The 26,298-nt window shown below is 39.5% G+C and overlaps 1 protein-coding gene across 1 annotated transcript in view; it reads left to right on the top strand.

The window, feature by feature from the left end:
* The first annotated feature begins 21,185 nt into the window (after nt 1–21,185).
* The window catches only part of TRHDE (thyrotropin releasing hormone degrading enzyme), a 1,712,820-nt gene continuing 1,707,707 nt past the window's right edge, over nt 21,186–26,298 (top strand). The window contains exon 1 of the mRNA XM_069764587.1: nt 21,186–22,798. Coding sequence (XP_069620688.1) covers nt 22,038–22,798 — 761 coding nt within the window. The 5' untranslated portion in view covers nt 21,186–22,037. The remainder of the gene's footprint in view (nt 22,799–26,298) is intronic.

Below are 26,298 nucleotides of genomic sequence, written 5' to 3'. Positions count from 1 at the left end.
ACAAGTCTGCAGTCACCTTATGTGATGGCAGACTTGGGAATTTTCACATTGTGTGCATTGTGTGCTGTAAGTATTCTCTGGAACTGGGAGCAACAGACATGTGATGGCAAGTTTGTGATATATGTACTCCTGGTGACATTCCAACTTGCCTGTTTCTGGCCTCGCTCAATGGAAGTCAAGGCCTTGTTCAAGGCCACTGCCATCTAGTTTGAATAAAGCCAGAATTAAGCATATACTTGGGGTCACATGACTCAAGATTAGTCTTTTCTTTGTTGTCTATCCCAGCTGTCTTAAGTGGTAGTGGGGATAAACTAGTCCTCACCCCGTCATTCCCTAAGTAGGGTTTATCGCTAGGGTCAAGCAGGGATTAGGTTCTTTCTCTGTGATAGGTGCAGAACTTATATAGGGACTTTTAGGGACAACAGGGTGACTTTAGAGCTGCCTGGGGTCTCCACTGCCCCCTTCTCTAGTGTTGGGCTCCCTTCATTCCATCCCTTTGTGTTGCACTTAGTCTTTCCTACACTGTGCATGACAAAACCTCTTTCAGAGATCAGGAAAGGTGGATGTGATTTAATGAAATCTCATACCCACTTTTAAAATGTAATTATTGATTTATTTTACTCACTTTTACAGCACAATTAATTCCACAGCGCTATATAGACAGAATTATCACTGTCCTCAATGGGCTTACAAAAATTCAGAATGCTAGCATTTCTGCAATAGTAAAACACTTTAATAAACTGTTATATCTGCAACAAAATCAAATAAAAAAAAGTTAAAATGCAGCAAAAACATCAGTAAAAACATAATAATCAGAGCAGATTGCTGTTGTATGTGTTGTAGCAGACACCTAAAAAAAAGACTTTGGAAAGTATTATTTTCACATGTGGAAATACAGTCTACTGTAACTTTATTTGTATAAAAATTACTGAGAAGCTTACATAGTATGTTCTCTTTTACATTTTGTTTTTGTATGCGCGCACAGACTGGCCATGAAGAATCTTGTAACAGGTGTTCAGTCAAGGACCATAATTGCTCACTTTTATAAAGAAATAGTACTTGTGAAATTCAGGAACCTAGTCATTTGTAAATATAACAGGCAGCAAGATTACGAAGATAGAATACAGAAATTATGTGCAGCATGTCCTAAAGTAACAAAGAGAATCAAAGGACTAAACCTGAGAAAAGCTTTCAATTATTTGCGCAGGGAGGATGGTTTGGCACACATACAAGTTGTATCTGTTTGATTCAGTTCTGAAGATGGCTGAGTAGCCAGAAAAAAACATTACTAGTACAGCATAGATTTGTATGTTGCCTACATAGCAGGGTGGTGTGGCGGTGGAATGTGGTAAATTTTACATGTGGACAAGTTTGTGGCGTATGCACCTTCTTTTCACTTGGGTTGAGAAAAGATGTGAGAATTATTTAGACCTTTTGTTCTCTTCATTTTAAAAAGATGGTTGTAAAGAGAGTAATATTGTGGAATGTTCCGATTAACGGACATAACATAAAGTAATTGGATATAAAGCATTAGTAACTTACCTTTTAGTGTAGATTATTTTAGTTCAACAAAATGACAGTTTTATTTTATCAGAATTATTAAAAAGTAGAATTGATGAAAATGTTTCGTATTAGCCTGGTCTGTATTCCATATCAGTCTTTTGTGTGTTATGGTGGGGAAGAATAACAAGGAACCACTGGACGCTACTGGAAAAGATGATGCCTGTCATCTTTTCCAGCAGTGCCCAGTGCTTCCTTGGTTTTATTCTACCCCAAACTGCACTTATTGCAGTTTCCATCATACATAACCGGCACATGGAGGAGCAGCAGCTGGTCCACTCTTTACGAGCTTTCAGAGTTGTGCCTGTTATAAGCAGTCCTGCTTACTGTGAGTTACTTCATTTATCCAAAACCTCTATGCTATGGCGTATGTATTGGTACCTTATGGCAGCCATACCAGAACCTGCAATCCTGTCAGCTTTTTTTGACCAATGGGCCTCTGCGACAACGTGATATACCTCACAAAATGACATTATGGCAACGTTGTCTTCAAAGGTTTTCAGGATGCCAGCATTTTTTTTGCCAATGAAGGAATTTTAATGTTGAGAAATTGGAGTGCACCCAAGCTGAAGATAGTGGAGGTAGGAGGTGCTAATAGACAATGGTAAACATTGGCAAAGATAAAGTGAGATTTTTATTCATAGTTGATCGGCACAGTAAGCATTATAAATATGTGTACATGTTGACATAATATTGTGATATTTCAACTTCCCATCCTGGGTCTTTTTCCAGAATTTCACTACAATGAAACAAATAAATATAAGACATCAATCTATATACATAATTACAAAGAAAGAATACTAGTAATAATATATTCATACATTTCACTATGGTATAAGAGTAGCAAGATTGTTGAGCAAACTAATGAGATTGCAGCTCATGGTACAGGAAGGTGTGGAGCAATATGCAATGTGGGGCATGAATTAAATAATAGACCACTGGGTATTGCAGCATAAAGAATGAATATGGGAAGTTCAGTAGACTGCATCATAGGAAAATGTTATGATGAAAAAAAGAGCCATAAAAGATGTAAGACAAGAGTTTTGCAAACAGGCTTGTACTTTGCCACAGAAGAATTTTCTGGTGGGTCTCTGAGCAAGAGTGGGCCAAAACTCTATTATATGAGCAGTACTTTGCACTATTTATTTATTTTACTCACTTATATAGCACCATTAATTCCAGAGTGCTTTAGAAACATTATCGGTACTGTCCCTGAGGGCTCACAATCTAAATTCCCTATCAATTTGTCTTTGAAGGGAGGAAAACATGCAAACAAGGGGAGAACATACAAACTCCTTGCAGATGTTGTCCTTGGTTGAAGCCACCATGCTGCCCCAAATGCTTGAATCACTATGTGCAGACAAAGGTAGGTGTTATTCATTTAGCAATCTATTCATTGTTATACAGTATACATTTGTGATTGAGGACAAGGTCACATTTGCATGAAGCTGGAAAGTGGAGCCCTGAAGTTGGTTACTGGTGGTCCCTTGGCACCACAGTCCAACACTGAAGGCAAATATGATGTCTAATAGGAGGAGTAAAGTAATGGTTGAATTTTAAGCATGGAATATAAAGATAAGGGGGATCTAGTCATTCAAAATGATAAGGTTTATAAGTCTGACATGTGGAATTGATAGAAGATACTGGACAACAAATCCTGCACGTCATTCAAACTTAAACCTAGAGCAGGAATTGTTGAATATGTTTTCTTACAATCTTGAGGGTCTGTTGGGATACATTTAATGCCTGTATAGAAGGAGATTCAATCAGTCAATAGATGAGCACAGAGTAGGTCTCTCATGGAATCAATTATGAGTTTGGTAGCTAAGAGAGGGAATATATGCTCAATCCTGTTGATAAATATTAGGAATGGTTGATTGCTGATGCAATATTAAAACAATTTATTTTATATATAGCTTAATTACTTGACCAAACAAACTAAAAAAAGATGGTTAGAAAGGGGCACAGCCTTTAGTTATGAAACATTAATTCTTAGGGTATATGCACATAATATCTTTTAGAAGTGTGTACCCACCCATTAGTTCAAGCAGAAGATGATTGAGGAAATACAGCCATTTTTCTTTTCCTAAAGGATCATTTGAAGCCTCTTTTTGATCATGTTTTTACAAATAGCATTTTTGTTAACTTGTACTGTATAAACTAGACAATGGCTAACAAAGGAAAACCACCTAAAGAATGGTTGGATCACTTACAGTATGTACACTGATTCGAATCTTTGGAAATGTAAAATAGTTAAAAGAAGCTCCAAAGACTGAACACATGCACAGTTTTTTTTATTGCAGTGTATATGTTCAGTCTTAATGGGATTTATTTAGAGCTTTTTCAGGCGGATTACAGATCGTACTCACCTGAAAAATACATTATGTGCACATACCCAATGATAAAAATCCACTCAAATAAGTGCATGAAATTTATAAAGTATTATGAGTCTTCATGTACATCTGAATGTATCTTCATGAGGTACAGTGGATAAAAAAATGTCTATACACCCCTGTTTAAATACCACGTTTATGTAATGTAAAAAAAATCATACCAATATGAATCATTTCAGAATTTTTTCTACCTTTCGTGGTACCCATAATCCATACTAACCCACTGAGAAATAAACTAAAACCATTTTGAGGTGGAAACAAAATAACAAAACTAAAAAAAGTTGTAATAACAATTGGGTATGTGGTTGTGTTGAAAGCTAGCGAATTACATTTAAACTCATGGTAAATTGTAGTTATTACACAGCTACTATAATTTGAAGTGATTCTGATTAAGTCATTATAAGGTTTAACTTTTCTAGTAGGATTTTTGTGACATTTTCTTAGTTGCACCTTTACAGCAAAAGCCATGCACTATAAAAAGCTTACAACACAGCAAAATATATAATTGATGAATGTCATCAATCAGAAGAGTACAAAAACATTTCCAAGGCATTATACATACAGCGGAACACTGTGAAGATGGCCATCAAAACGTGGTTTTAATTTGGCAGCAGTGACATTACCTGAAACTTGACATCCCTTGAAATTGGTAAAATGACAAGAAAATTTGTCCAAGAGGCCAACAGCAACATTAAGGGGGATTCAGGAAGTTCTGACAAATAATGATTGTGTACTGAATGTGACAACAATCTCCTTTATTTTTCAAATGGCTGGCCTGTGGGGTAGGATGGCAAGAAAAAAGTGTTTTCTTGCAAAGAAAAACATCTAAGCCTGCCCATGTTTTGCTAAGCCTACATCCAGTCTGCTGAAAGCATTTTGGAAGATGTATTATAGTCTGACAAGGCTAAGGTTAAACCCTTGGGCCATAATTCAAAAAGGTACATTTGGCACCAAGTGAACACTGTTTTAGCATAGAGGAGGCAACATTATGGTTTGGGGCTGTTATTCAGTAGCTGGAACTAGGTTTTTAGTCAAGGAGAAAAGAAATCTGAAAAGTTCCAAATATCAGTCAATTTTACAACACCCCCTTCAGTCCTCTACTAAAAAGTTGAAGATGAAGAGAAATATTGCATTCAAGCACATCAATGACCCTTGGAATTTTACCTCCAAAACCTAAAAAAGTTTCTTTGAAGAAGATGAAAAAAGTCTTGGCACAGTTCAGCAAGGGCCCAGACATGAATTCAATTGAAAATTTGTGGGAGACCTGAAGAGGGCTGAATACATGAGATGTCCATGCAGTGGGCAAAGATTGCCAATTCTAGTTGTGCAATGCTGATAGACTCCTACCTAAAATCACTGAATGTTCTCATAAATTCAAAGGTCACTTAAACAAACTAATACTAAGGATAAGTAAAGTATAACATTTTTTACAAATGCTGATTTGTTATTTGCCCAAATCAGATAGTTAAACCACATAAAATGGTTTGAAATAACATTTCTCATATGTAGAGATGAGAGAATCTGTTGAATTTAAAAGTTTGGGGTTCGTACTGGACAGTTAGGATCCGGTGCTAAACATCAAACACGGACTTTGCCCAGAAGTATGTTGCAATGTTTGGAGTTTTGGGGAAGTCCAATGGAGAGAGAGATTTTTTTTCCAGCTCAAAAATTTGAGCCCCATTATTTTCAATTGGGATTGGGTTCTGGTTCAAGTTCGAGTGTGGTACCAAAACCTGAATTTCTGCAGGTTCTCAGATCCCAAACGTATATGTCTACTTTACATTAGCATTGCTTCTGAGGCATATATTTTTGTTAAAAATATAGAAGAGTTAAGAAGAGTTCATTGGCAATTTTCCACTTTAACAAGAACATTTACCAAACGTATTTTTTTTTAGCGGTAAGAGCACTTTTGAAGTGACTTTGAGGGACTATATGACAGAAAATACCAAAAGATACACCATTTCTAAAACTGCACTCATCAAGTTACTTAAAACCACATTCAAGAAGTATATTAACCCATTAGGTACATCACAAGAATTAAAACAAAATGGAAAGAAAACATGAAAATTTTACTTTTTAACACAAAAATGTTGCCTTAGCCCCAAACGTTTCATCATCACAAGGGTAACAGGAGAAAATAGTCCACACAAGGGCCCAAGCTACTGTTTGAATGCACAGCAGTGCTTAGAAGGGAAAGAGCATTATTTGACTTTTGGAGTACAAAATTGTCTGGAATGGATAGCGAACATGAAATCACGATTGCAGAGGTCCTGATGTGCCTAAACAGTGGAAACTCCCAAACAAGTGAAACTACACACTTACATGAATTTGTCTAGAGGAGTGGTGAGCATTTTGAACCCAAAAGAGAATTTTAAAACATTGGACTGTGAAAATAAAAAATTACATTTTTTTCCCCAAAAAATGTTTTAGCCCCCCAATTTTTTCAGCCGCCTCATATCATGGACTGGAGTATGACACTCCTATCTGTGTCTAAATAGCACAAAGTGTAAAACCATGGCCTCCTGATGTGCCTATTATCATAGTGAAAGGTGAAACGTGTTGAGGTGACATATCCTAGGTGCTAAGGACTATCATCTATTATCAGGGTTCAGCATCAATGTTAGGCTGCAATTTCATGAGTCCCTTAACAACTTAAATGGGCAGTGTGTGCTTATGGGGAGAGGTGAGTAGTGTATGAGTGAGAGCAGAAGAGATCTCTTCATATATTGTGTATCACCTCTTCACTTCCCCTTATTAAAGGAGCTTACTGATTGAGCAGGTAAGTTTAGTGACACTGGTTTAAGTGAATGATATTAAGTGGCGCCATGTGTTTAGCCACAGTACACTGAATTAGACCATGATATGTCTAATGAGGACAATGTGCAATTAAAGGGATTGGTACTAGATGGCAGTATATGTTAAGCCTTTGTACACTGAATGAGACTACTATATGCCTAATGAGGATAATGTGCAATAAGCTATGCACTGTATTTATCTGATGGTCCTGAATTCAGGAATGTTCTCCCAGAAAGGCTCTATGAAATTAATGACATATTGGCAATTCCTTAGACTAAGGGCATAGTGCAATAATTCTCATGTGCATCCCTTAATAACGGGATGCCTAATGGAATATTCATTGCCACTATAGTTACAGTGTGGGAGGCATTTATCTGTGGTAATATTCCATTCTAGGATTTATTATTTCCCTTTCCATCTTATTATCTTTAATACCCCAGTGTCCTATTTTAAACTTTATTAGTGTCCACTATAACACCCGTTTGATCATTATCAGGGAAAGGTGGATAGACTGCACACAAGCACGGTGGATAGATTTACCTATTTCATTTAGTTATCATTAAAAGTTATATTTTATTGTATTATTCTACCTCAGTCAGGGATTTTGTTTAATTTAGGCTATAGTCAATTTGGCTCTTAGCGTGCTTTATCAGTGATACGACAGGAGAAACTGGACTACATTTGTTTTGTCAATTTCTCCTGAGTACACTGATATCTCATATGTGTTCAGGAACTCTTGTCTGGGTGCCCGGCAGGTATGGAAGGAGTGCTATTTGATATTTGGAGTCCAAAATTGTCTGGAATAGAATGCGGACACATTTGGAAAGCTATCAAGGTTCAAAAACAGCAGAGACCCCCACAAGTGACCCCATTTAGGAAACTACGCCTCTTGAAGAATTCCTCTAATTGTGTAGTAAGCATGTTAAACCCTCAGGTACTTCACACAATTGTATAACCGTGGACTGTGGGATTGAAAAGTTAAATTTGTTCCTCTAAAATTGTGTTTTGTTCCCAAGTTTTTAATTTTCAAAAAGGTTATAGGGAAAAGGGACCACAACTTTTTCTATGGAATGTCTTCTGTGTATGGCAATGCATGAAATGTGGTCACAAACTACTTTTTAGCCACAGTGTAAGGCTCAGAAGGAAATGATCGTCATATCAGAGTGCAGATTTGCCTGGAATGGTTTGCAAGTGCCATGTTATATTGGCAGTGCCTCCTAGGTGTCAGGAAAGTAGGACCCCCATAAGTGACTCTATTTTATAAAATACACCTCTTAATGAAATTATCTACAGGTACAGAGGTCATACTGACACCACGTGTGTTTCACAAAATGTTATACTATTGAGCGGTGAAGAAAGAAAAATATAAAGTTGATATTAATATAAACGGTAATGTTTTTAGCCCCAGATATAACATTTTTACAACTGTTAATACGTAAAAATGACCACATAATTTGTTAAACAATGTCTCATGAAAGTGACAATACCTCATGTGTGGCTGTTCAGTACTTTTTTGACACACAGCGAGATTTGGGAGAGAATAAGCAATGGATGTTGCACAGGGAAAATGCAAATCTGCCATTGTAGTGCCCAATAGCTTGTAGTGCCCATACATTGTGCCCAGCTTGTACTTCTGGATATATGCACCCGGTAAATTAAGTGGGCTCTCCTCACTACATTAATGCCAAACATGTGGACGCTAAATCTGATTCACGCACATTGTTGACTTAGAAGTTGGAGGCATTTTGATTTGGGGGTCACAGATTTTGCAAGATTTCTTTAGATGGGAGCTACATCACTTTTCCGGAGCCTTTGTGCTACCAGTAATTTTGGACACTCCTATATTTCTGTTAACAGATGATGAACCTTAGTGGGGACTTGTTTTTTGTGGGTTGAGTAGAAGCTTTAATTGGTGGCATTTTGGAGTACAGAACATTTTGGATCAGTTCACATTTATTCTGTGCTCTACACTGAGCTCTTGCATAGGGGTTTCCTACAAATCTACAAAATAACAAAATATGTGACTTAGACTAAACCCAAGAGGGATCCATTCAAAATTGAGGTAGCAGAGTTACTCGGGACCATTTGGCCTGTGTTCGGTGGTATCTAACTTTTAAGAGGTGCACAAAACTGTGGTTGACCGTAATTTTAGGAACGCTTAAAAAGAAGAGCACGGCCGGATCATACACCAGTGTCTGCAGTGTCTCCATCTGCTTCATTACGGGGAATTTCCCGCCAAAAGTTTTATTTCAATCACATATTTAAGATATTTACATGGAAATCCCAGTGTAAGTGCTCAGTGCATAGCGCAGCATAAATGTGAGCCGAGCCTTACTGCGATCTTTGTGAGGCAAAAAAAAACAAATATCAACAGCAGGTCACAATTTTATTTATTTTTTACACCATTCCTCATGCAGTATAAGTGATAGATGGCTTTATTCTTCCAGTTGATGCGTTTACAGCAATACCAAGTTTATATCTTTTTTAAGGTTTTGTTGCTACATACTAAAAAACTTTTTTTTTCTTTGACAAAAACTAGTTTTTGCATCACCAAATTTTCAGAGCTATAATTTTTCAATATTTCTGCAGACAGAGTCATGTGAAGATTTGTATTTTGTGGGACAAGTCGACGGTTTTATCTTTATCATTTTCGGGCACATAATGTTTTTTGATCGCTTTCTATTCTGATTTTTGGGAGACAGAATTAACAAAAAACAGTTACCACTTCTATACAATAAAAACAACTTCATAGAGCAAAATATTGCTTTTGCATAGTTGTTTTCTGAAAGTTATAGTTTTTTTTTATTTTTCCACTAATGGAGCTACCGGTATATGGCGGCTTGATTTTTGAGGAACAAGATGACCTTTTGAGAGATATCATTTTTATTTACATTTTTCTTTCTCATCACATGTTTTGATTGGTCAGTCAGATTGACTGAACAATCACAGCAATCTGAGAGTGGGGACCACTATCAGTGACCGCAGTCAGCACAGAATGGTCACTGTGTGTTTTCACACAGTGACAACTTAAACTCATGACCGCTACAGTAAGTCATCATGTTGAAACTGACAACTGACACCTGCATATGACATACTATATCTGTCATGCGGCATTAAGGGGTTAATGATCTTCCTGAAAAGAAAGCTCATTTTCCTGTTGGCTAACTCAAGAGAGCTGCATAACGACTATAAAACAATACTACGTGAATATCTGTTATTGATTTTGCAGGAAACAATGGACAATTATCAGCAATTAATGTACAGTATGATGCTTCCAATAAGTTATTATGGAAGGAGAGTAAACAAATTTTACATTATTGATTAAAGTAGATGTTAAAACTGTAGCCAAAATATTGGCATATTGCTTTACTAGAGCTATTAGAGATTTTAAACATGATAATCAGTCAAGTTTTCTGTCTAGTAAGTCACTGGCCATTAACCGTTTTGCTTCCAGGGTTTTTTGGACAACTTGCACTGCTGGTAGCCATTAAAATGTAGACACTAGGGTTGAGCGAAACGGGTCGGCAATTTTCAGAAGTCGCCGACTTTTGGCAAAGTCGGGTTTCATGAAACCCGACCCGACCCTGTGTGGGGTCGGCCATGAAGTCGGCGCTCTTCTGAATCTGGAATCGGAATTCCGATACCGATTCCCGATATGTTTAAGATATCGGGAATTGGTATCGGAATTCAGATTTAAGTGTAAAATAAAGAATAAAAATATCGCTATACTTACCCTCGGACGCGCCCTGGTACTAACCGGGAACCTTCCTTCCTTCGAATCAGCGCTTCCAGGACCTTGCGGTAACATCGCGGTGACGTCGCGGCTTGTGATTGGTCGCGCGACCGCCCATGTGACCGCTCGCGCGACCAATCAGAAGCCGTGACGTCACCGCAAGGTCCTGGAAGCGCTGATTCGAAGGAAGGAAGGTTCCCGGTTAGTACCAGGGCGCGTCCGAGGGTAAGTATAGCGATATTTTTTATTTTAATTCTTTATTTTACACTTAAATATGGATCGCAGGGCCTGAAGGAGAGTTTCCTCTCCTTCAGACCCTGGGAACCACTGGAAACCCAATGCACTGCATTGGGTTTCGAGTTTCAGCCGACCCCGACCTCAACTTTTTTATAGGATCGGCCGATTTCACTTGACCCGACTTTTGAAAAAGTCGGGTTTCGTGAAACCCGACCCGATCCTATAAAAGTAAAAGTCGCTCAACACTAGTAGACACATTTCTAAAGTACACATAAAACCTACATTTAAAATAAAAGAATAATCTTATTAAATCCACAAATCCATGTATTTTTAAAGCAGACAACTAGCACATTATTTTAATGCCACTCATCACTTTGAACACATAGGTGCCTTGATATAAAAATGACAATTTTGATTGAACATGCATGGGAATTGATTTTAGTGGCTAAAAGTATGGTGAAGTATAAAATTTGAAAAACTTTACCTACTAAAGCTAAAAGTTTAACATTTGCAAGTCCATACATACCCCTTAAACCTAAGTCTACACAAACATGTGTAAAAAAATTACCAAATCTGAAAATGTTACACTGAGCCTGTTAGTAAAAAAGCTGCAGCAAGTATTTATTTTACACGTCCTTGGCTCTTAATGTGCCTCAGTGTAAGGACGTATGAGATGAGTCAATGGCAGGCAAAGGGTTAGTAAAACCAAGATACTAATTATTATGAAAATTTCCTGTCAAAATTATGTGTCAAGTGATGGGTCTTACTTTACACAGTCAAATCATTTAACTGTATAAATTGGGATCTGGAATTCATGTGGACAAGAACTCTGGTTTAGTGATGAGCGAGTTTGCTCGTTACTTGAGTTTTCCGAGCATGCTCAGGTGTTCTCCAAGTATTTTGGGCATGTTCTTACATTATGTTTGTGTTCCCGCATGATTTGTGGCTGTTAGACAACCTAAACACATGCAGGGACTGCCTGTTTGTTAGGGAATCCCCACATATATTCAGGCTCTCTAGCAGCCACAAATCATGCAGCTGCATGGGCACAAACATAATCTAAGAGCACGCCCAAAATACTCAGAGAACACCTCAGCATGCTTGGAAAACTCAAGTAGCGAGCACACTCGCTCATCACTACTCTGGTTCTTTGAAAAGTGTAACTGATACTGCTCAATGGTTTATTGTTTTCTTTTTAGTAATTGGGCAAACCATGAGATACGGCCTTCCCAAAACCATACCAGACACTGTGCACCACACCTATCAGTGTGACTGGCGTCCTATGCGAGTTATATCAATGTGCATTTTTTCTGCTAGGCAGCCAACCCCTGCAATGTTTGGTTGGGGTGGCTGTTTTTATCAAGTAGTTTGCACCTGTGCCGCTCCTAGCCTTTTTATATTTTGGCCAAAATATTAAACCAATACCTCATATAGTGTATGTGTTTATCATATGCATGCATTTTTTTGGCACTATATCATATCCTTTTCTGCAGGATGTGGCTAGGTTTTTCTGGGGCGTCTGTCACTGTGTGCTGCATTTTTTTAGTGCTGGGCAGCCCGCCTGTTAATACAAGGGGCGTCATCAATAGGTTGCATACCAGACACTGTGCACCGCACCTATCAGTGTCACTGGCGTCCTATGTGAGTTATACCAATGTGCATTTTTTCTGCTAGGCAGCCAACCCCTGCAATGTTTGGTTGGGGTGGATGGTTTTATCAAGTAGTTTGCACCTGTGCCGCTCCTAGCCTTTATCAGTGGAGGCCTGCTGCATCCTGCTAAGTGTGCATTTGTCATCAGACAGGGTTTTGGGAAGGCCGTATCTCATGGTATGTATTTTTTCTGAGTTTTTTCTATGTTAGCTGTTTAGTAATTGGGCAAAATCAGAAGTTTTGCCTTTTAAATTATTAGGAAATTACTGAGACCATTTGTCTGAATATAGAGTTCTCTATATAAATATAATTTCTGACTCTATATTGAAGGGTCATCCATATTTTTTTAAAAACATTTGCCAATATTGTAAAATAACAAAAGCAACATTAGTCACCTGATATCTACCTTACTGTTCTAGTAAAAACCTGTTTTTTGTTTGCGTGCAGGTGCCATGTGACTAATGCAGCAAATAAATGACCACTATGGTCACAAGCTGTACTACTGATGATATCCCCGTCCACAGTTGATTAACCCCTTAGCGACCGCCGATACGCCTTTAAACGGCGGCCGCTAAGGGTACTTAAACCACAGCGCCGTTAATTAACGGCGCTGTGGAAAAAGTCAATAGCGTCCCCCAGAGGCCGATTTTCTCCGGGGTCTCGGCTGCCGAGGGTAGCCGAGACCCCAGAGAACATGATTCGGGGGTTTTTAACCCACCCCGCATTTGCGATCGCCGGTAATTAACCGTTTACCGGCGATCGCAAAAAAACAAAAAAAACAAAAGCGATCTCTTTTTAATTTCTCTGTCCTCTGATGTGATCGCACATCGGAGGACAGAGAAAAGGGGTCCCAGGTGGCCCCCCAATACTCACCTAGCTCCCCCGATGCTCCTCGTGTCTCCCGGTGGGCGCCGCCATCTTCAAAATGGTGGGCGCATGTGCAGTGCGCCCGCCGGCCGGCTCCGGGAGAATCTTTGGGGTCTCGGCTGCCGGGGGTAGCCGAGACCCCAAAGAGCATGATCGGGGTCGGTATTACCGACCCCTGTTTTGCGATCGCCGGTAATTAACTGTTTACCAGCGACCGCAAAAAAAAAAAAAAAAAAAAAAAAAGTAAAGTGTAATTCTCTGTCCTCTGATGTGATCGCACATCAGAGGACAGAGAAATAGGGGGATTCGGGGACCCTAGCATACTCACCTAGGTCCCTGGATCCTCTTGCTGCTCCTCCTGGCCGCCTGCAGAAGAACATGGCGGACGCATGCCCAGTGCGCCCGCCATCTGTCTCCATCTGCCGGCCGGCAGGAGAACAGCAGTTGGGGCTAAAATTAGGGTTAGGGGTATGGGTAGGGTTAGGGTTAGGGGTAGGGTTAGGGGTAGGGTTAGGGTTAGGGGTAGGGTTAGGGGTAGGGTTAGGGTTAGGGGTAGGGTTAGGGTTAGGGTTAGGGGTAGGGTTAGGGGTAGGGTTAGGGGTAGGGGTAGGGTTAGGGGTAGGGGTAGGGTTAGGGGTAGGGTTAGGGGTAGGGTTGGGGCTAAATTTAGGGTTAGGGTTGGGGCTAAATTTAGGGTTAGGGTTGGGGCTAAATTTAGGGTTAGGCTTTTTTCACACTTACGTCGGTACAGGGCCGTCGCAATGCGTCGGCCCGACATACCGACACATGTTGTGAAAATTGTGCACAACGTGGGCAGCAGCTGTAGTTTTTCAACGCATCCGCTGCCCAATCTATGTCCTGGGGAGGAGGGGGCGGAGTTACGGCCACGCATGCGCGGTCAGAAATGGCGGATGCGATGTACAAAAAAACGTTTCATTGAACGTTTTTTTGTGCCGACGCTCCGCCAAAACACAACTGATCCAGTGCACGACGGACGCGACGTGTGGCCATCCGTCACGATCCGTCGGCAATACAAGTCTATGGGCAAAAAACGCATCCTGCGGGCACATTTGCAGGATCCGTTTCTTGTCCAAAACGATGGATTGCGACGGAATGCCAAACGACGCAAGTGTGAAAGTAGCCTTAGGGCTAGGATTAGGGTTGGGGCTAAAGTTAGGGCTAGGGTTGGGGCTAAAGTTAGGGTTAGAGCTGGGATTAGGGTTAGGGTTTGGATTAGGGTTGGTATTAGGGTTAGGGTTGGCATTAGGGTTACGCTTGGGATTAGGGTTAGGTTTGGGATTAGGGTTAAGGTTAGGGTTGTGATTAGGGGTGTATTGGGATTAGGGTTAGGTTTGAGGTTAGGGTTGAGATTAGGATTAGGGGTGTGTTGGATTTAGGGTTTTGATTAGGGTTATGGTTAGGGTTGACATTAGGGTTGTTTTGGGGTAAGGGTTGTGATTATGGTTAGGGTTAGTGATTAGGATTATGGATCAGGTTGGGATTAGGGTAAGGGGTGTGTTGGGGTTAGGGTTGGAGCTAGAATTGGGGGGGTTTCCACTGTTTAGGTACATCAGGGGGTCTCCAAACACGACAGCCAATTTTGCGCTCAAAAAGTCAAATGGTGCTCCCTCCCTTCTGAGCTCTGCCGTGCGCCCAAACAGTGGGTTACCCCCACATATGGGGCATCAGCGTATTCGGGATAAATTGGACAACAACTTCTGGGGTCCAATTTCTCTTGTTACCCTTGTGAAAATAAAAACTTGGGGGCTACAAAATCTTTTTTGTGAAAAAAAAAATATTTTTTATTTTCACGACTCTGCATTCTAAACTTCTGTGAAGCACTTGGGCATTCAAAGTTCTCACCACACATCTATATAAGTTCCTTGGGGGGTCTAGTTTCCAAAATGGGGTCACTTGTGGGGGGTTACTACAGTTTAGGTATATCAGGGGCTCTGCAATCGCAACATAATGCCCACAGACCATTCTATCAAAGTCTGCATTCCAAAAAGGCGCTCCTTCCCTTCCGAGCTCTGCCGTGCGCCCAAACAGTGGTTTACCCCCACATATGGCGCATCAGCGTACTCGGGATAAATTGGACAACAACTATTGCAGTCCAATTTCTCCTGTTACCCTTGTGAAAATAAAAACTTGGGGGCTACAATATCTTTTTTGTGGAAAAAAAAATATTTTTTATTTTCACGACTCTGCATTCTAAACTTCTGTGAAGCACTTGGGCATTCAAAGTTCTCACCACACGTCTAGATAAGTTCCTTGGGGGGTCTAGTTTCCAAAATGGGGTCACTTGTGGGGGGTTACTACAGTTTAGGTACATCAGGGGCTCTGCAATCGCAACATAATGCCCACAGACCATTCTATCAAAGTCTGCATTCCAAAAAGGCGCTCCTTCCCTTCCGAGCTCTGCCGTGCGCCCAAACAGTGGTTTACCCCCACATATGGCACATCAGCGTACTCGGGATAAATTGGACAACAACTATTGCAGTCCAATTTCTCCTGTTACACTTGTGAAAATAAAAACTTGGGGGCTACAATATCTTTTTTGTGGAAAAAAAAATATTTTTTATTTTCACGACTCTGCATTCTAAACTTCTGTGAAGCACTTGGGCATTCAAAGTTCTCACCACACATCTAGATAAGTTCCTTGGGGGGTCTAGTTTCCAAAATGGGGTCACTTGTGGAGGGTTTCTACTGGTTAGGTACATCAGGGGCTCTGCAAACGCAACATAATACCCGCAGACCATTCTATCAAAGTCTGCATTCCAAATCGGCGCTCCTTCCTTCCGAGCTCTGCCGTGCGCCCAAACAGTGGTTTACCCCCACATATGGGGTACCAGCATACTCAGGACAAATTGGACAACAACTTTTGGGGTCCAATTTCTCTTGTTACCCTTGTGAAAATAAAAACTTGGGGGCTAAAAAATCTTTTTTGTGGAAAAAAAAATATTTTTTATTTTCACGGCTCTGCATTATAAACTTCTGTGAAGCACTTGGGCATTCAAGGTTCTCACCACACATCTAGATAAGTTCCATGGGGGGTCTAGTTTCCAAAATGGGGTCACTTGTGGGGGATTTCTACTGTTTAGGCACATCAGGGGCTCTCCAAACGCGACATGGCGTCCGATCTCAATTCCAGCCAATTCTACATTGAAAAAGTAAAACGGCACTCTTTCTCTTCCAAGCTCTGCGGTGCGCCCAAACAGTGGTTTACCCCCACATATTGGGTATCGACGTACTCAGGAGAAATTGCACAACAACTTTTGTGGTCTAATTTCTCCTGTTACCCTTGTGAAAATAAAAATTTGTGGGCAAAATATCATTTTTGTAGAAAAAATGAAATTTTTTTTTTCACGGCTCTACGTTATAAACTTCTGTGAAGCACATGGGGGTTCAAAGTGCTCGCCACACATCTAGATAAGTTCCTTAAGGGGTCTAGTTTCCAAAATGGTGTCACTTGTGGAGGGTTTCCACTGTTTAGGCACATCAGGGGCTCTCCAAACGCGACATGGCGTCCAATCTCAATTCCAGCCAATTCTACATTGAAAAAGTAAAACGGCGCTCCTTCACTTCCAAGCTCTGCGGTGCGCCCAAACAGTGGTTTACCCTCACATATGGGGTATCGACGTATTCAGGAGAAATCGCACAACAACTTTTGTGGTCTAATTTCTCCTGTTACCCTTGTGAAAATAAGAATTTGTGGGCAAAAATATCATTTTTGTGTAAACAAAAGCGATTTTTTATTTTCACGGCTCTACGTTATAAACTTCTGTGAAGCACTTGGGGGTTCAAAGTGCTCACCACACATCTAAATAAGTTCCATAAGGGGTCTAGTTTCCAAAATGGTGTCACTTGTGGGGAGTTTCCACTGTTTAGGCACATCAGGGGCTCTCTAAACGTGACATGGCGTCCGATCTCAATTCCAGCCAATTCTGCATTGAAAAAGTCAAACGGCGCTCCTTCACTTCTAAGTTCTGCGGTGCGCCCTAACAGTGGTTTACCCCCACATATGGGGTATTGGCGTATTCAGGAGAAATTGCATAACAAAATTTATGGTTACATTTCTGTTTTTACACTTGTGAAAATAAAAAAAATGGTTCTGAATTAAGATGTTTGCAAAAAAAAGTTAAATGTTCATTTTTTCCTTCCACATTGTTTCAGTTCCTGTGAAGCACGTAAAGGGATAATAAACTTCTTGAATGTGGTTTTGAGAAACTTGAGGGGTGTAGTTTTTAGAATGGTGTCACACTTCATTATCTTCTATCATATAGACCCCTCAAAATTACTTCAAATGTGATGTGGTCCCTAAAAAAAAATGGTGTTGTAAAAATGAGAAATTGCTGGTCAACTTTTAACCCTTATAACTCCCTAACAAAAAAAAATTTTGTTTCCAAAATTGTGCTGATGTAAAGTAGACATGTGGGAAATGTTATTTATTAACTATTTTTCGTGACATATCTCTCTGATTTAAGGGCATAAAAATACAAAGTTTGAAAATTGCAAAATTTTAAAAATTTTCGCCATATTTCCGTTTTTTTCATAAATAATCGCAAGTAATATAGAAGAAATGTTACCACTAACATGAAGTACAATATGTCATGAAAAAACAATCTCAGAATCAGCGGGATCCGTTGAAGTGTTCCAGAGTTATAACCTCATAAAGTGACAGTGGTCAGAATTGCAAAAATTGGCCTGGTCATTAAGTACCAAATTGGCTCTGTCACTAAGGGGTTAATAGCTCTACAGTGTGGTAATCAGCTTCAGTTAGGAGGGAGAACTGCAGCTCAGAAATACTGAGCATTTAAAGGTGGGTGGAAATAAGTGGATTTTTTTTAACTTTCGCTCATGCTTCCTCTAATAAAGTGATTTTATTGAAAAACAGGGCTTATTCAGCATCTGCCAGTTGGCAACGTTTGCTGATATATGGTCATTTAATAGCCTGCTTAGAGAGGCCGACCACGCTTACAATGTGAACAGAATGACCAGGCTGTCATTGCTCACTGTAGAACATTACTGTTTCCACGGGATGACGTAATACCAAGAATAATAGTTCTTAAGCAAGATTCAAAATAATTTCAATCACATCTTAAATTTTTTTTCCAAAATCCTTTGATTTGGAAGGAGAAGAAATGGTTTAAAATATTTCATCAAATCTCTATGGAGTTGTTGTTGTGACATAACAGAAGAGGAGAGTTTAAAAATACTCTAGCTAAGACAAATAATGGACAATATGAAGGTGGCTTGTGGGAAATGTTATATTTTAATTTGATTTCTTTATAGACACAGCAACTATTTTTGCATCAAGAGGAAAAGTAAGATATTTATTTGATAAAGTTTGCCAATTGTCTTTAAATTATCAGATAAGTTATTAGCACCTTGGGAAATATGGCACAAACATTAGGAGAAAAATTTGAATAATATCCATAAGGGAATATGTAATCTGTTCTTCACTTTTTGAAAATATGAGGTTTATGCAGATTCAGAAGTGATCAGGTTTTCACATGCAGGGTGGAAAGGAGCATTAATATACACATACCACATAATGTCCTCTTCTGTGGAAGATTTTTCCTGTGTTCATGCAATAAAGAATAAACTTACAAAACTCAATAATGTCATCGATCCGTATGAAGGGAAATATCTTTTAAAAGAAAATATGTGTTTCTAAGGCTTACCACGTAGGAAATACAGAAACTATCCCTGGTCTCGGGAACTTTAGAAATAAAAGTACCACCACCATGGGTGTTTCACTAAGAATTTGCACCTTGTAAAATGCCAATATTTAATTAATAGTACATTTTTATAATCTTACATATATCCTACAGAATCTTAAACATTGCCAAATAGATGATCCTCCACGGGCTTTGGAGCCCCTGGATTGTGTGGGGCAAGTCCTGATGTGTAGAACATATCGTTTTGACATCTAAAACACCAAGCTATGGAAATATTACATTTATCATCTATGGCTAAAAGAAAATTAGATCCATTTTGCCCCACCCTTAACATTTCTGCTTTTCTACATACTAGGTGAGTAAGTTATATAGAGTTAATGCTTAGACTAGGGATTCAAACTGAAAATTGTAATATTAATGCAACCCTTTATGGTTTAACGTATTGGTAGTGAAAAGATTTACGATAAATATTATGGCTATACTCTAGAAAAGAATAAGGCTCAAGGGAACTTATACATAGTATACATGGTTAAAGCTAAAGTATTAGAGATGAGCAACTCATAATAATAATAATAATAATTCATGTAGGTTCTGTATGATTGAACGTGATTTGACGTATCGGAAATGGATCATGCATATCCGGATATTTTATATTTACAGATAACAGCTTGAAAATGGTGACAGAAAGAATGGGAAAAGGATTGATTGATTTAGAATACCATGCAGAATAAAGCAGAAGTGCAGACCCCTGAGCACACACCACTCACTGGGTAAGGATTCCTCATACAGCAACTGCCTTCATCTGTGTCAAACTATGGCAGAGGCAGATGACAAGGATAGCTCAGGCATCATGAGTTAGGCTACCAAGAGGATCACAAGGCAAGTGTAATCATGTATTGACGAGCATTCCCCTGCTAGCAATGTAAGGTTATGATGATATACAGTGCAAAACACCCAGCTCACTGGAGTGAGAGTACAGATTGAGTAGAGGCGATGCCCCCGCCATCTGCATGTCTCATTAATATCCCTTCTGTACTACAGTGGCTGCTGCTGCTGGATCCTCTCTGTGCCTCTTCTGTACTCTCACTCTTTGATTTCGATTTCAGAATCAATGTTTGCCCATTCTTCTCCTCCCACATATCCCAAACTAATTCCATTTACCATAATGTGCAAATATTCTGCAACCTTTTATTCAAAATCACATCCTAAAAACTAATAGTGTAACTGTTCTAGTTTAGTTAGGCTTAAATTAGGGTAAATGCTAGAGTTATTTATGAAAAACAATCTTTGTTTTCACGTTTGTCTTAGTTATATTAGTGCCTGGAAATTTCACTAACAGCAGATTTAGCTGCCGCCTCCACCACCATAGAAATTTCATAGGGCACAGAATAGCAAATGGGCCATATTACGCGGTGACCAATCCTCTGAGTGTGCGTTATTACATGCTTGGGTAGGCTTGCCATTCAGGAGCCAGAATAAGAGTTTAGTGTTCCTTTCATTGGTAATAAAGCAACAAATGTATACATGGGAACTACATGGAATCTGTTTGTTCTTTTTTATTAATGGCAAAGCTGAAGTAGTAGCTATTACAAACTCGCTGATAACATTCCCATTTGGCCTATAATGAAAACTTTTCCCGGGAAAGCGGAGTGGCACATTATTCCTCAAAAACATGGATTTTTACCTAATTTTCAGAATATTGATTTCCCAAATTGAGATATTCTTGTAAAATTATACATTTTCATTGTTTAATGACTATTTCACTAGGAGATATATATATATATATATATATATATATATATATATACATATATATATATATATATACATATATATCTATATCTATATATGTAATTTGAATGTTTGTCTTCCTATATGTTTTTCAAAGTACATAATGTAATGAAACTGTTCCTTTGTTGCACTGAGTTGCTAAGTCAGTGACACATAGGATGGAACAAGCTATGAGCCTGAAGCCTGTGTGTGAAGTGACTATGTCTAGTGGATGCATACAGTTAATGATAAAACTCCACACTTACTTGATGCATGCACACATGTAGAGGGGAGATCAAGGAGTACAAGAGGAATAACGCATCTTATGATCTGACACATCAGGAAGGCATCAAGCACTGTTGCTGAGATAGATGTATCAGCAATGAGCCTACATCCCCCCCAGCTGCATAGCCTGTTATTGCCAGACATATGCTGATGAACTGGATATGGGGGAGGGAAAGAATGAGGAACACATTGATTAAGAAAAATAAAAAGAAAGGGGAGAATGAGAATGAAGGAGATGTACAGAGGGGAACCTTGCAGCCACTGTAGTATAGGAGGGATATTAATGAGACATGCAGATGGTGGGGGCAGCTCAGCTGCTCTGCTCATTTTATGCACTCACTACAGCAAGCTGGGTGTTTGGTATATGATTCAAACCTTACATCACTAGCTAGGAAATACTAGTCAAGTCACTCTTCCACTTGCCTTGTCTTCTGCTGTCTGCTAGCATCCTGCTTGGATCCTGAATCCTGGTGATTGAGCAGTCCTGGTCCACTGTCCCTGGCATTGCTTGACACAGAGGAGAGCAGATGCTGCAAGAAGAATCCGCATCCACCGTGTAGAGAGTGTGCTGAGGAAAGCTGTGCTGGCCAGATGGGGATGCTCTAGGACATGAGCCTGCTGGAAGCACAGCAACTTCCCCGGGATGTATTTGTGTCTTGGATCTGTGTTCTTTGCATGAGAAGGGGACACCAGCCCAATCAGAAGTGTGTGTGATTTCCTTGCCTAGGATTGGAGTGCTCTGAAATGTCATGCAGTCCTGTCACTTCTCCTCCCCCTCATAAGCCCAGAGTTGCCTTGTAAATCCCACTATAAACAAAGTGGCTTGTCCAGAACCAAAGCCATTCATTTCTCCCCAAGTTCAGAAGCTCCTGCTCAGTCACAGCAGCCTAAGTAGATCAAGAAGGATTGCAGTTATGACGTCTTGCAGGAAGGGTTAATTGTCACCTCCTTTTACCATCTAGAATATGAAGTGGCCTGTGATGCTCCAAGTTCTAGTGTGGGACATCTGCCCTCAGAGTGATCTTCTGGTACCTTCATTTCTTTGGAGTTCCAGGATGATCTGCTATGGATGTGCTCAATAAGGGACAAAAGAACAGCTTACTTCACAGCTCCATGGTGATCCAAGACTCCGGGATGAGGAACGGCAGAGGTCTGCAGGACCAGTGGGCTGATACAGTGGCTGTGAGACCAAGGACCACTGAGAGGCAGATCACTGTTCACAGGAAGCTAGTTGTGGGCTTTGCTCTGTCTATCTTGGCTCTGATTGTTGTGACTATCATTGCAGTGTTCCTCAGTGTTCGGTTTGAGGAATGCACAGATGGATCCACTAGAACAATTAACAACAGCATCCTGGAGGCAGCCAGGTTTAACCAAAATCTGGAGGTGGGTAAGGATGCTGGGGATGGGACCAATCATCTGCAGGAAAAGGATCAGGAAGAAGACTGGAAGCCATGGACTTATCTGAGGTTACCCACACACTTGAGACCTCTGCACTACAATCTGATGATCACAGCTTTCATGGAAAACTTTACTTTTTCTGGAGAACTTAATGTGGAGATTGAGTGTCTAAACTCCAGCAGATACATCGTAGTCCATGCCCACAGATTAAATGTGGAGAAAGTCCAAGTAGCAGAGGACAAGGTGGCAGGGGATGTCAAAGTTTCCAACTTCTTCTCTTATCCACCCAACCAGGTATTAGTGGTGGTTCTTAACAGGACCCTGGAGGCACAGAAAAGTTATAACCTGAAGATCATTTATAATGCTATTATAGAGAATGAACTACTTGGCTTCTTCCGGAGTTCTTATGTGATACATGGAGAAAGAAGGTAACTAAATACATGCTGCTAATGTTCACTAATGTACAGCATAAGGAATAGAAAGCTCTCCATAACTGATTGTCATAGGTCTCTCATTGTTTGCTACATCCTTTGTGCAGGTTAGCTAAGCTTAAGGTTATAATGACATAAAACACCCACCATGCTTTAGTGAGCAGATGCCCCCTCTATCTCTGTGTCTCATTATTATCCTTCACTTCTGTGGCTGAAAGGTTTCCTTCTGATCCTCTCCTTCATGCTCACTCTAAATTATTTTCTTAATTTGTTCCCTCTGTCTCCATTCCCTGTATCCAGTTTCTATATCTATAGCCCCAAATAACAGGATATGCTGCTGGGGGACTGACAAGCTTCTGCCTGATGCATCTATGTCATGAACGGAGCTTGATGCCTTTATAATGTCTCAAATTTTAAGGCATGCTATTCGTCTTGATATTCCCCTTATATATAATCTATGTCGAAAGATCCAGTGTTTACTACTGTTATGCAACCACTGGACCAAGGGTGGACATTGCAATGGTGCAACCAGGGGTCCTAATGGCAAGGGGAACCACCTTTTCTACCTTTTTTTTATCTATGTCTGACCCTACACAAGACATAACCCCAATTCATATGGTAGACAGTTTCAACTTCTTTGCCTTATTGTGAAGGTGCCATGTGACAATACATTAAAATAAAGGACAAAGAGAAGGCAACAGAAGCTATAGCTTAAAATAAAGGTATTTATTCAAAAGTACTGGTTTATGTCTACCTGGCACCCACATTGCGAAACAGGTGGAAGATCTAAAAAAAAAACACCTTAAAACAATGAAAATCGAAGTAAAACTGTTGACAACCTCCTACCTGATTTTTATTTAACTCTGTTGTGTTAATATGGAAAAAAAAAAGAGTAGACACAGAACAAGCGTGTGGGAAGGTGCTGGCAGTCGAGAAGTAGCATGCTTTACTTTTTATCCCTCGTTGTAGCAATTAAGATCTCCATATTGATTCGAAAGAGCGATACATCACGTGGAAGGCAGCGGTGGGACACATCCACATGCAGTTAATTAACTTGTTTATCATGGTTTCGGTAATAATAAAATACATGGGTATTGGCTTCTTACACCAACGTTTGATTTGTCATGTGTTTGGGGATGAAAAGAGAAGTGTCAGTTTTTCTTTTTACTACCTGCTCCCAACTGACAGCCAAGGATACAGGAAAACTTCATACTGCAAAATCTCATTAGCATGCATTTTATTTGCTATGCCTTCCTTTTAATTACTGCACTGGGGTAGACTCTCGAAATCTGCATAAACTACTCCTAATTTGTATAATTTGCATAGAATTGAAAAGCCTCCAGCATAATGTCACACAGTGCATGCCACAGTGTGTCAAATGAATGCCAATGTAAATTGCATCTGACAAACGTAAGCACAATTTACACCACCTTGCCCTAGTTTTGCAAGTAAAGCCATTCCTTATTGAATTATTAACAATATGTGCTTGTTTGTAAGAATGAGCCTCTGGAGAGTTGTCAGGTGCTTTTTAGCAATACGCCCTGAGACATCCTCGTAAGGAGCGCGTGAACCTATGTTAATATTTGGGCATATTGTATTAAAAAAAAAAATCGCCTTCTACTTTGAAGAACATTTCCTTAATTACGCAATGTCTCTGATGTTAATTAAGGGTATGACAGTTGTCATGTAGCGCGAAGTCTTTTAATATTTTATTGAGTCATTACTTATTTCTATGTATTTCTGGGAAAGCTGAGTGGCAATATGGCCACAAAGTTGACAATAGTGTCTACAGGGGATATCACTTAGCTTTTCTAGAGTTTTCAATGGCAAGCCTGCCTAGTTTGGGAAAAATATAGATGGAGGGACAGAAATAACACATAATAGAAGTGGTAAATCTGCAGTGATGGATATTCAGTGGCATTGCCTGTGAAATCAGCTTTCCTAAAATCAGAATTAACTAATAGACTATTAGATAATTAGTAATAGGTGAAAAAAAATAACTGTTCAGGGACCTAAAACAGTTGTCTCATGAAGAAAACCCATTGTTACAATGAACCAATAGGTATGATAGCTGTTTTCGACTTAAATTTACTATATGTGGGGGTGAAAGGAGGAATGGTTAGCCCCAGGAGATACCCCTCAGTATTGCCAATATCAGCTGCAGAGTTTTTGTGCGCACTTTAAAGAAAACAATGTCAAGGTCCTGAGACATTGTAGTTGCTATCAACTTAATCAAAGTTGATAAATACTAATTATAGCCACATTCCCACGATGAGTATTTGTGAGTTTTTTATGTTGCAGTTTTTACTTGTTCTTTTTTCACTGCATTTTTGAGTGCATTTTTATTATATTTTTGTCTCTTATTGCTTTGCTTTTTATACTATCTGGCATTTGGCTGTCACAAAACTTTACTGGTAAAGTCTTGTGAAAATTACAATTGGTTTCCTTGAGTTTCTTACCTGTAGATTTTCTACGTACAAGACTATGTTCACATGCAGTGTTTTTACAGTGTTTTGGGGGGGGTTTTCTGCACTTTTTCATGTAAAATAAAAGCTATGAAATTTCAGAAATCTCATACACACTTTTCTTTTCCTGATTTCATTTGAGAACTGTTGCGTTATTTAAACCTGAAGCAAGTCAATTATTTTGGCGTTTTTGCAACAGTTTTTCAGCCATAGAAAGCAACGAAAAAATAAAAATGCTGCAAAACACACAATGGCAGCGTTTTCTGAATTTTCGTATGATTTTGAAGAATTTTTGAAGAATAAAACTAAATTTAAAATATACTGTAGATAAAGCACATATGTAATTCGCACCCAAAAATACTTAAAAAAAAGTAAAATCAGCAAAAAACTCAAAAAACAAAACAATGAAAGGGACATTTTGAATGTAGTGTTTTACTGCAAAGAAAGCAGTAGATTTTGGCTGCAGAAAAAAAGTAGCACAAATGTTGTGTGCGAACATAGTCTAATGAAATTCTATGAGGAAAATCCGAATATGAAAATCAGCGTACTGCAAGAGAAATTGAAAAGTTGCAAATTTCAAACACGTACTGCAGGTCAGTTTGTGCAGCATAAAAAAAAAACAGCGGGAATAAGATTTCTGTGAACCCCATTCACTTTGCTGGAATTGTAAGACTCTGCGTTTTTAGCACAGCCGAAATATGCAGCTATAAAAACTCACTGTGTAAACTTAACCTGAAAGTTCTATAGTGATAAAGTTTCGGCTGAATGAAAGTATTCCTGCTAAAGCTGCTGATTATTTTGCATGCTTACTGATAGTTCTTCAAAAATAACCTGAAGACCCACCTCTTCTGACAAGCCTACAACCTGCAGTGACCACCACTCGACCAAACCGCTGCATGACCAGCTCTACCCTCACCTCTGTATCCTCACCCATCCCTTGTAAATTGTGAGGCCTCGCGGGCAGGGTCCTCACTCCTCATGTACCAGTCGTGACTTATATTGTACTGTACTTGTTTTTATTATGTATACCCC

The sequence above is a fragment of the Ranitomeya imitator genome, chromosome 4 (genome assembly GCF_032444005.1).
Source record: "Ranitomeya imitator isolate aRanImi1 chromosome 4, aRanImi1.pri, whole genome shotgun sequence".
Lineage (NCBI taxonomy): Eukaryota > Metazoa > Chordata > Amphibia > Anura > Dendrobatidae > Ranitomeya > Ranitomeya imitator.
Note: the sequence above shows the minus strand (reverse complement) of the source record. Positions and strands in the feature narration are given on the sequence as shown.